Source organism: Sebastes umbrosus, chromosome 4 (assembly GCF_015220745.1).
Source record: "Sebastes umbrosus isolate fSebUmb1 chromosome 4, fSebUmb1.pri, whole genome shotgun sequence".
NCBI lineage: Eukaryota > Metazoa > Chordata > Actinopteri > Perciformes > Sebastidae > Sebastes > Sebastes umbrosus.
Window position 1 is genome coordinate 35,843,443 of NC_051272.1, and position 12,506 is coordinate 35,855,948.

General features: G+C 41.2%; 1 protein-coding gene across 1 annotated transcript in view; it reads right to left on the reverse strand.

Annotated features, from left to right (window-relative positions):
* LOC119487018 (cytosolic carboxypeptidase 4) overlaps positions 1–12,506 on the reverse strand; it is a 167,487-nt gene that overhangs the window by 35,375 nt on the left and 119,606 nt on the right. Inside the window, 1 exon segment of the mRNA XM_037767639.1 lies at positions 5,948–6,128. Within this exon segment, the coding sequence (XP_037623567.1) occupies positions 5,948–6,128 (181 nt within the window).

The window sequence follows — 12,506 nt, forward strand, 5'->3', positions numbered from 1 at the left end:
TGTTTATTGTGGGCAAAGAAACACATTCCTTTTTTTGGCCCCAATATTGTTTGAGGGAAATCATCAGTTGTTGAGATATAACAACTGATGATGCTTTACAGGTGCATGCGTGATGACTTTATGACTTTATGGCTGTGTTCAGGACAGCTGCTCTGGTCTTGTTGCCGCTGTACGATGGCATATTAGGGCCAGTGTAGGTTAAAAAAATAAAATAAAATTATGGAGCTAGGGGAGGAGATAATATTCGAGAAAAACTCCTAATTCTGAGACTAACGACATAAATTAAGAGAGAAAACCTTGGATATTCTCTGAGATTAAATTGGCAAATTTACAAGAAAAAACTCACAAATTTGCTGGATTAGGAAGTCATAAATTTATGAGAAAAAAAACTACAAGAGTGCAAAAGGGTGGCAAACGCCAGCCACCATCTGAATTTTGTTGCTCCCTAACGTAGTGTCATTGTGGTAAGGATGGCCTCTGAGCGAGGCAAAGGTCCTGAAGATACATGTACACGTTTTCTTTCATGTTCTTTCGTGAACATAAGTAAATACTATCATCGTAGAAGTTACAGAAAATAACCCAATTTGATTTCACAAAGGTGTGTGTCTTATTTCAGCACAGCTAACACTAAAAACCAACAGTTTGAGGAGACGTTAACACAGAAAAGGCACATAAGTGCTTTTGTTGAACCACAGATTATAGCGAATTACGTCCTTAGAGTTTGCTGGGGAGAGGACGTCTGGAATACCCTGCTTAGTCTGCGGCCCCCGCGACCCACCCGGAACTGAATAAACCCATGAGAATTGATGGATGGAGATATATTTTTCACTCTGCAATAATGGAGGGCATATGGTTGTAATGAGGGTTGATCCAACATTGGAAAGTGACACGATGTTATTCCAAAAAAACGCACTATTTTTCATATACCAACAGTTTTGTACTCCTATTTTTTCCAAGTTTTTTCGAGTAAATTCATTCTTGCAAATTTGTGATTTTTTTTCTGGTAAATCTGCTACTTATCAATTATTTCAGAGAATATCTGACCTTCTGCAGAAGTAAACATGTAATTTACCTGTGTCCATCTCAACAAATGCCCAGGCAGGTAGCCGTAATCCCGTGAGTTTGGGTTACTCCTGCAATTGGGTCGAATTGTGTTTTCATTGCAATTGAACCACACAAGAGTTCACCTTCACACTTGGAGACTTGCCATGCGGTCTCGGATAGTTGTTTAGTCCGCACCAGAGTATGATGACTGCGTTCACAACTGCCCAAATGAACCACACCAGAGTTTGATTAAAACAGACTAGATGTTGGCTGTGAAAGCCTCTTTCGGCTCATTGTTTAGTTTCAGCCCACAGACTCTGCTCTCAGTCAAGCTGGTCTCCTGCAGCAGGCAGCTCGTTGCAGTTAGAAAGCTCTGGACACTACCTGCTCACAGCAACCAGCAGACAGACACAGTCAGAGACTAGCCGGTGAACGTAGTGGAGCATTAAGCAGCTAAAGAGACAGATATTTCCTCAGGAGGTGGTGGAGACCAAACAAGTGCCCAAAGAGAGAACATATTTGACTTCCATTCATTAGGTGGACACAAACACGACTCCAAATGAATGATAGTGTTGCTCTGTGTCTGTGGATGTATAAATAAGCAACTGCTTGTTCATCTTATCAACTTAAATTAGGTCATAATACGTCAGTGTTGTGTTTTCTGCTTGTTGGCCGTCAAGTGGGACAAGAAAACTGTTACTGCAGCTTTAATTAAGTGGCAAGATTCCAGGGTTCTTTTTTTATATATTCTCCGACATAATTTCACAATATGAGACAAGCAGGAGACACTTGTGAAACACACAAATGTGGCCTAAAGACATTTTCTCCTGCTAATCAAACCATATTTGGCACACAACATGAGAAAACGAATCAAAGCAAAAGAAAAAATAACCATATCTTCATCTAATATTGATGAGAGAACCTCTTGTTCTGCGCTTTTCAAATGGTTCATATGCCCACAATACACACACACACACACACAACACACAACCACAGGGGAGGGGATTTCAAGTAAAAAAAAAAAAAAAACTATGTGTTGATTCGTTGGCAATATTGTTTCAGTTTCACACCAATTTCAAGCTCAGAGAATTGACCCAAGAGAGGAAGAAAGAGAGAAAGTCCGAAGAGAAAAAGAGAGATGGGGATAAGGCTGACGGCACGATGAGTAAATCCCTGCAGTGTCCAACTTAATTCCTGTGAAATGTCAGAGTTGTGTTGCAAGACTTACATCACACACAACGCACGCACGCACGCACGCACACACACACACACACACACACACACACACACACACAGACAGAGAGCAAGCTAAAGGAATGTTCACGGATAGAGACAGACTGATATAAATCAGGATATTCAGGTCATAAGGGACAGAGCTTTTTATCTGCAGCTGAAACGTGATGTCAAATCAAGATCACAGCATGAAGAGGGACTGCTCAAAGAAGTTTGATTTGCCTATATTATTACAAAATAACCACTAGTATAGTATCTTCTACCAATGACCATGATACAGTATGTTCATCAGAGATTGAGGAAACATGATGAATTGAATACCGGCTTCTCCAACAACAATGCTACAGCCAGTATTTTCTCCTTTGAAATGGCCATTCCGGTCTGGAACGTCCTGTTTTTTGTTTTTGACTGGTGTGATCCCGTCCACCTGACCATTTCGGACGCCCCGTTGACATATATGAAACAAATTGGAACGCAAATACAACCTTCTGCAGCCGTGGAAGCAAGCTAACGGACTGGATCAACAGAGATAACGTTACTGTTAGATTCTACCCGACCTGAAAAGAACTCGGCACATCTCTCTGTGGTCCGTGTGCAGCTGGTTATCAAGGCAGCGAGTATTTGAGACACACAGCCGGTGAAGTGACTGCTGGTGGCCAGAGGCTAACACGCTTGTGTCTAGACCCTTAAAGTGCGAAAACGTGCGCTAGCTGCTATCAGTCACACCCGAGGAGTGGACAGGCAACGGCTCCAGTGATATAAAATTAGGACTGCTGTTACCCATTTTAAACGCTAGCTGTCAGTCTTACATATTGTTCCTTTAAAACAAAACAAAGAACACACGAGAAGAAGCAGGTCTAACAGGCTCTGATCAGGATGGCGACACTCTGATCGCGAGACCTGCTCACAGAGGCGAGATCCAACATAGCGACACCATGTCACTAGCAACAAACTTTTTGTAAACTCCACAAAACATTCAACTGGGAAACACATACAAACCATCTACTACCATAAACGCGGATCAGATCAATACCATAAGTGGAAGAAATAACAGACCTTGAAGCATTCACCGATCAATATTTCAGACATATTATGGAACCCAACATCGGCACCCCACAGCACGGCTCCAGCAACCCAAATAAACGAAAGAAAAAGGACTCATACACCCATAGAGATGACTTGGAAACCATGAAAATTGATAGTCAGTGTCCTCTCCAGCATTTACAAAAAATTTGACCAACTCATTCCATTACATTAAGAAATAAAAGACTTTGGAATTTGCATTACTGAAATCAAACCAGGAATTGCAGTCCTCTGTCAAATCACTCAACAAACAAATGCTAACAGTCACTGAAGAAACCAAACAACTCAAACACTCTATTTTTTAAAAACTATAGCATGAGGGACAGTCTCATCTTCTCAGGCATCTCCGAAAAAAACACAAGACAAACCAGAATCACTTGTCAAACACTTATGACAACTCATCTGAAAATACCGCCAAACATCGTTACAGATATCACTGTTCACAGAGTTCATCGTCTCGGTGTACAAACCAAGGAAAAGACCCCAACCCATCATTGCCAAATTCAAACACTTTCAACAAGAGACACTGATCAAAAGCAAAGGAAAAGAACTGACAACTGCACAACTTACGGATTCAATGATCAATATCCCCGTGAAATAAATGAAAGACGAAAATTGCCGTTCCCCATCCTGAAGCAGAACATGACAAACAACAAACGAGCAATCCTGGTGGTTGACGAATTGTACAGAAAACAAAATAACACAAAACTCACATTTGCCAATATGGTATATATACTGGAAAAACAAAGTTCAGAAACTTGTGTTTTGTTGGATTATTTCTCTGTTGTTACAATGCTAATTGGCATTGTATTTTACATCGTTGGAAAGCCTGTTTATTTACCTTCGCAATGATGTCCAACTTGTAAGGATCATGCATTTGTGGGATGAGCAGCACAGCTGATTATGTGGGTAGCGCCCAAGAAGAATTTGCCAAAATGCTCTGCCAATGGTAAACAGTGTATTCTCATAAGGCTACCAGGAAGCCTGCAATGACTGCCCTTCGCCGTCAGGCCCGTTTGCGCTGGTGTCGACAAAACAGACAATGGAACCTGAACATGTGGGGGAATGTCATGTTCAGTGATGAGTTCAGGTTCTGTCTGCAAAAGTCGGATGGCAGGGTCAAAGTATGGAGACGACGTGGAGAACGCTATGCTGATTGTTGAACCGATCGAGTAACAGCTTTTGGTGGGGGCAGTGTCATGGTGTGGGGCCGCATCTCCCTCACTGGCAAAACAAGAATTGTCATCATTGAAGGCCATCTCAATGCAGGGAGATATCGGGATGAGATTCTGCAGCCAGTGGCGATCCTATATCTCCACAATCTGGGACCTAACTTCATCCTCCAAGATGACAACGCTCGCCCCCACAGAGCCAGGGTTATCACAGACTACCTCCACAATGTGGGAGTAGAGAGAATGGAACGGCCTGCCAAGAGTACAGACCTCAACCCAATTCAACACTTGTAGGATCAGCTTGGGCGTGCTGTACGTGTTAGAGTGACCGACACAACCTCGTTGGCTGACCTGCAACGAATCCTGGTTGAGTAATGGAACGCCATCCCACAGCAACGTGTGACCAGGTTGGTGACCAGCATGAGGAGGAGGTGCCAGGCTGTTGTGGCTGCATATGGATCTTCCACCGCTACTGAGGCTCCTGACGGTGTATTAAATGAATAAAGTGTAAAATTGCCAATATGTCTTGTTTGTTCCTTGTTACTGAAAGAGACTTCAATCATCCAATCCACCAAACAACTCAAAACAAGAGTCAATTCCAACAGGAGAATACCCTGTTTACCATTGACGGAGCATTTTGGCAAATTTTTCTTGGGCGCTACCCACATAATCAGCTGTGCTGCTCATCCCACAAATGCATGATCCTTACAAGTTGGACATCATTGCGAAGGTAAATAAGCAGGCTTTCCAACACTGTAAAATACAATGCATATTAGCATTGTAACAACAGAGAAATAATCCACCAAACACAAGTTTCCGAACTTTGTTTTTCCAGTTTATATGGTCCCAATAATGATGCCTTTTTCCCCAACTGAATGCATCAACAAATACTATGATTGCCAGATATTTTAATATTGTTAATTCTCAATACTGTAATTATTAGTATTATTAACAATACGATTATGGACTTGGCGATAGTTGGAGAATGACGGACCATTCGTCACAAGAATATTCTTATTTTTCCTCCCTTCACCAATCCTACTCTCAAATTGACCTATATTTAGTCAGCAATTCATTATCCCCTAACATCCACAAAACCACAATTAATTCTTTGACCATTAGCGATCACGCTCTTGTCTCTCTCAATATAAACATTCAATCATCTATTAGACCCCCCATGAGATGGAGATTCAATACATCATTACTTCAAGACCCTGACTTCAACACTTTGATGACTGAGGAGTGGGCATCCATTATGGAGATGAACGACTTTCCAGAAATATCACCGTCATTACTATGTGAAACAGGCAAATCAGTAATCAGAGGAAAGATTATATCATATTCATCATACAAGAAAAAAACAGCAACAAAAACTGGAATTTATATATCCTCCACTGTTCATGCCTCCCACTCACGTGCCGTTGATGACTCCGTCTGGGTTGAGCATGGGGATGAGCTTGAAGACGAAGGACTCCCTCAGACTCTGGGCCACCGGGTCACTGCTGCACAGAAACTCCAGCGTGCCCTTCATCATCCAGCTGGCATTGGACTCACCGGGATGGACACGGCATGTTAGCATGATACAGGGACGATTACCTGGACAGAGACAGATAGAGGCATGATACACAGTACCGTATGTGGAGAGTTTCACAATCTTGCTCGGCAACAGTCACTTTTACCCTTTTTCCACCAAAATTAGCATGCATATGCAGGTTTTTTAAAAGCAGGATAATCCGCTCAAAATAGTCGATAGACTCCTTTCCCATTGCCAGAAGACAAGTAGCCTTTCTGTTTTTTATATATATATATATATATATGTTACTTATTCAGTCTCTCTTTCAAATTCTCAAACCAGAGTTGGTGATTGTTGGAACAGTGGAAAGACTTCTGACAAGTTTGAATGAAGTGTGTTTTGATGATCAGCGATTTGTTGGTTTGCTTTTCTGTCTGTCTGTTAGCAGGATTATTCCAAAAGCCTGTGATTGATTTGAATGAAATTTTTGGAGGGGTGGAGTGTAGCACAATCGAAAATCCGTTAGATTTTGGTGGCGATCAGGATCATGATCCGGATTCAGGAATCTTTTTAAGAGTTCCAATCAGCCTGAGCATTAAAGGTCTCATATTATGCTCATTTTCAGGTTCATACTTGTATTTTGTGTTTCTACTAGAACATGTTTACATGCTGTACTGTTAAAAAAAACTTTATTTTCCTTATACTGTCGGCCTGAATATGCCTGTATTTACCCTCTGTCCTTAACGCTCCGTTTTAGCGCATTTCGACGGAATTGCGATGGAATTGCAACAGGATTGTGTTGCTAGGCAACAGCTTGGGTCCACGTGTACTTCCTGTCAGCTGATGACATTCACATACACTGCAACCAGGAATAAACTGTGACACATTTAGAATGTTTACGTTTAAATCTGTGTAAAGGGTCTAAATATTGTATATTTGTGACATCAGAAATGGACAGAAATCCTGACAGCTTGTTTCAAATGCAGAGTTTCTGAATACGGGCTGTGTGTACTTCCCTTTGGATTGAGCGTTTCGATATTTTCACAGTATTTATATAGGACTTAAACCTGCTTTATAATAAATAAAAATGAAAATCTCACTTTTTTATAATATGGGACCTTTAAAACCTCTGGGTATAACAGATGCGGAGTGTAGCGATGACACGTTGATGGCACATTAACATGCCTCTTTCTTTCAGAGAGCGAGAGACAGAGAGAGATCGGGGGTCGGGAGGAGGACAACTGTAGATTCTACGTTTTTTCACATTAAACTCAGTGAAAGCACACTTGGTGATTGTCGGAAAGAGTAACGACGACGGTTTAGGTGAGTTTTATTTAGTTTCTGTCCAGTTTGAATGAAGTGTTTTACGATGCTCCGCTACGTTCAGCTGATCAAAAACATAAACAAAAATACACTTGAATGATGGCGCAAGCTGCAAGAGGTCTGCGCTCTCCGAGTGCCATTCTAGTTTAAATTCACTTCAATGTGCGTCACATAGCATCACACGGAAAAGGGGTGAAAATTAGCGTTTCCATCCGGGTGTGTTGTTTCCATCACTGCAGTAGTAACGGTATTTATCAACTCCAGCTTTGATTGGCAGAGTCATTTGTCCCGGAAATTAACGCGGATTGTGACCTCTCCCACTGAAGACAAAAGTCAGATGTTAGTGGGTGTTAGTGGGTCTTTTGTCCAGTGGGAAAGGGGTTCAGATTATCAGGGATCATACCTGTGAAATTCAAGTAACAGGACTGTTTCTAAACTCAAGTGTTCTACATTTCCTGAGTGCCAGGCATCATTGAATTACCCAGATCAGGCCTTTAATTAAAGCTGTGCTGATGGCCTCTACACCCATCACGACAATCTAATAAGCTCTGTCAGGGATAGTGACAGCTGGCCAATTATGTCGGCTACTAGAGGTCATGAGTGATAATTGTAATGTTGTGCAAGGGGGTTACACTTAACATTTCTGAGTGTCAGTGATTGCAATGTGAATGGTGTACAGATAGCAACAGCCAACAGATGGGAGTGTGTGTGATCAGTCAGGGTTGTTTGAGCTCTATGACAGTCTGCTGTTGAGCAGATATTTAGGGAAATGGTGTCTGGATGAGCAACATGCGGATAGATAATGACCTGTCCTGGTTCATTTATCAGAGTTTTAAAAGGATTATTGTATTGCATTTGTCAGTTTACAGCATGCTGTGGGTATTATAGGTGAGGAATTGTTACAATGCCTCAGACATGTTTTAGGAGAACGCAGACAAAAGTATGTATTTGGAGGAAGATGAAATCAATAAAAATAGAGGTAATATCACTTTACATTACTGTGAGCTTCAATAGCATTCAGCTAAACAGAATTTTGGAGTATAAATGGTTTTCTTTCATTTTTGTTTTTCACCTGAATGTAAGCCTGAAAAGACAGCAATACATTTTAGGGACACTAAAAGCTCTACACTAATAATGAATCATTCCTTAAAAGAAAACTACATTTATATTCAGTTATAATAATATCGCACTCACCAAGTTCATTGCTGAGATCTGACAACGAGATGACATCACTACAAAGATGTCTGACACGAGCAGTCAGATGAGGAGACAGGTTGTAAACAAACCTCCAGGGCTGCATCCCAAAGCTCTTAATTGCATCCCTGTTTCCCTCACTTGCGTCTTTTCCTTGCGTCTTAGTCCCTCCCACCAGGGAAGCATGGAGAGACGCAAGGAAACCATGCGAGGAGAGAGGAAACGAGGAAATACGATTTAAGCGACATGAGACGGTCGTTTCCTCTGAAGCGTCACGTGAAGCGACGTCCGTTTCTGATGACAGCAGCAGCTGACCACAACTAGATCAGCTGTCAGCTTTAACAGCTGTTTATGTCTGAACTGTACTAATACTAATAAAGACAAGTGCTCTTTATACTATTTATTCATTATTAGCGTCTGTAGTTATTGATATTCTGATTGTGAGTTCATTATTTAATAACCCAGAATATGACTGTGGTGTTTTTTGAACACTGGACATTATTTATTAGGCTAAAGGGAAAATGTAAATGATATAACTCATATCAAACCCGACGTTCAGGAATTATCAGCCTCATGTGACTGAATGGAAATGAGGATAAATGATGTAAAAGGTGTTTGTTGCTGACAGACAGACTCTCCTTTTCTCTCTGACTTTAATAGTTTCATTAATAAAAGTTAACGGGGGAAATAACAGATCATGAAAAGACAAATCTTTCTAAAAAAATGCAGAAAGCTATTTTGAATTAGTTCATCAGGTATTATAAGCCCCTCTGACTGTCAGGCTGCTTCACTGACGGTGTGTGAAGGAGAGCTACTGCAGGTCCTTCTGCTGCTGTTCAGAGCTTCAATTAACACAGATTTTAACTAGATGGTAAATCAGAAGACAATGAAACTATAAAACGTTTAATCTGTGATCTGTTTTCACTCCGGTATAAAACTCCAGTGATGTTGAGAGGTAAAGTTATCAGATCAGTCTGATCGGCAGCAGCGTCCAATCAGTAACTGATATCCAATAAGGGGGCGTGTCGGTCGGTAAAAGACTTCCGTGGAGGATATACTGATGTATCCTCGCTCATAGCTCCTCCGGCAAGCGTCCTCGATCCTCGATCCTCGATCCTCGCTCCCCGATGCACAAATAAGGGCTTTGGGACAGTCTTCAAAATGGCGCACCAGAACAACTTCCGGTTAAAGCGAGGATCGAGGAGCGAGGAAACAAAAATTAAGAGCTTTGGGACGTACCCCAGGTTAGATAAACCTATTTAGTAGAGACAGACACACTTCCTGCCTCAACTCTGACCCACTGTAAGTGTGTGCACACAGTGGTCAACTCTATCTCCTACAAAATGATGGTAATACAACTAAGCTTCCAACCTGCCTGTTTATTGCACCCGATTCGATCGTTATCAGGCCATTTAATAGGCGTTATTGGTCACTATAAGCACCATAGATGTGGGTCAATAGGGGTCTACTGCGCCTACTAGGTTGTAAAAGTGAAAGTGAAACTTAAAAGCAACACGTTCTTACATGTTAAACTGAATGAAACATCACGTTTTGAGGCAACAAAACCACTTAGATAAGTTTAGGGAAAACATTGTGTTTTGGTTTAAAATAACTACATTTCAAAAGTAAATCCATCCATCGCGCCCGACCTTCACCCCTTGTGGAGTTTCATGCTGTCTGTACTACAGAGCCTGACTTCTGCTTCTGCTCCTTTCATAATTACTATGGTCGCTAGAGGTCGCTGTCATGTTCTTTTATACCTTCTTTTGGTGATCTACCATGTGAATAAATGATAAAACCTACTAGTGGGTGTAGCAGGTCCCTATTGACCCACATCTATGGTGCTTATAGCAACCGATAACGCCTATTTAATAGCCTGACAACAGTCTAATCGGCTGTTTATCTCCACGCTTTCAGATATCAACAGTGAACTTGATGAGTACATTGTGATCATAATTGATAATAACGATTGACAGAGCTACAAAACCAAAGAAAAAAACATTTCGAACCATTCTTCTTTGCTGTCACTAATATTGGATGGATAGCACAGCTCAAGCAAGTTCCAAGAGTCTGGCCATAGATTATCCTATCATATGGAAATGGAAGGAAACCAGTGGTTATCTGCAACAATATACACAATTACATCCTAGCTTCTAAAACACAGCAGCGTGGTTTGTAATCTGTGACTAAGCGGCAGCCTCCGGCTCTGAAAAATGAAGCCAATGTGGAGGTGCCAAAAACTGCAGCTCCTCAATGGCCACTTGATGTTGGTTCCAAAAGCGAGTTGAATTTATGCATCATTAAGGTCGTGGCTGCTTTGAGTGACAGGTGGGTGATGTTACAGGCTAGCCGCTAGCTAGGCTTTCATGCAAATATTGGACAAATAATGTATCTTTCTGTGTGATTAAATGTGCTAACAGACCGTCCAAGAAGTCTGGGCTCTTGTAATATTATTTTATGTATATGTTAGCACTACTTGGCAAGTATCATGTCTACACTCAAAAGCTAAAAGGAGACTCTAAGGAGTCGGCTCTTCATTTTTTCGAGTAAGTACATTACAAACAAGCCTGTTTTTCACAGGCCAAATTTAGCATCCCAATTAATATCACAGTTAACATGAATTACAGATGCAAACCAAGCTAGCAAGCTATTGCTAGCGTTAGCTGGTAACATAGCATTTGTTATGCTACCTGGCCTTGCTGTGCCTCGCTCTTCCCCAGCTTCACCCCCTCCTCAATACAGTTTCTGCCCTCTCCTCTGTCTCCTCAGGTGCCGCCGTCCACCCGATACTGCCAAACGGTGTGTCGGAGTCGGCAGTGGTCTATAGTGAATTAAGTGTGTTTATTGCTATATTATTAGGAAGTAGTTTTAAGTTGAGTACTTCCTGGTTGTTTTTCGCTGCACCTGTTGAGCAGTAGCTTTAATTTGAGTGCTTTAAGATAGTTTATTGCCCTATTTGTTGAGTTGTATAATTACATCACGCTTTCTGTTAGAAAGTAGTTTTAAGTTGGTGTTTGTACACTCTTCATTTCTGTCAATAAATCTTCAGCCAGCGTCTCTCATTCCTGGGTTTACAAATTTATTGTTACTCCCTCCATCCCCTGGACCCTAAAGGTGGGAACGTAACAAATGGGGGCTCGTCCGGGATTTCTCTGGTAATATGGCCTGGGAAGTCTTGGAATATTAGTTGCAGATCGTGAGATGGGTGTCATATTAGTTTTCATCATAACTGCCTACATCATGCATTTGCCCTCATGAATACTTAGAATTCATCAATATCCATATTTATCCAGTATTGTAGCTCATACCTCTTCTTCTCTGTAGTTTTCATCTTTGGTAGTAAGTGATCAGTAATGTGATGTCTGTAATGGACAACCTGAAATACAATATTATTTGATGAATTTTGAATTATTTAAGTTATCGTAGGAGTCCCTTGGTCTGCTTAACTCCCGTATACACTAATGGTGGCTCTATTCTCAAGCTATTGTGAGAGCAGCTGTGTGTGTGTGTGTGTGTGTGTGTGTGTGTGTGTGTGTGTGTGTGTACTCTAGGTGTGTGTGTGTGTGTGGTCCTGTCATCACCACTTTGGGTACATTTTCACATGCCTTTTTTTTCTCCGGGAAGGTGTCTGTGCCTCAATTTCACACCAGAAAAGAAAGTAACAAAAATGTAGTCTTGCAATGTGATAAAACATTTGACTCACAACGATTTCTTTGTGATTTGGCAAAACATCCCCACACACTGATAAAAAACTGAAAACCTTTTAGAGGGGATACGAAAGGCTATCATATACCAACCACACAGTGTTTGTGTTTATTCTGTTGGTTGAATCAACTGGTGGTGGAGGACCGTCTCTTTTTATTCATAAAAAAAATGTGCCCATATACAAAACCTCACTCTACTTTAATAAACATTTTGCCTCAGTGACATTTTTCCATCCTTTT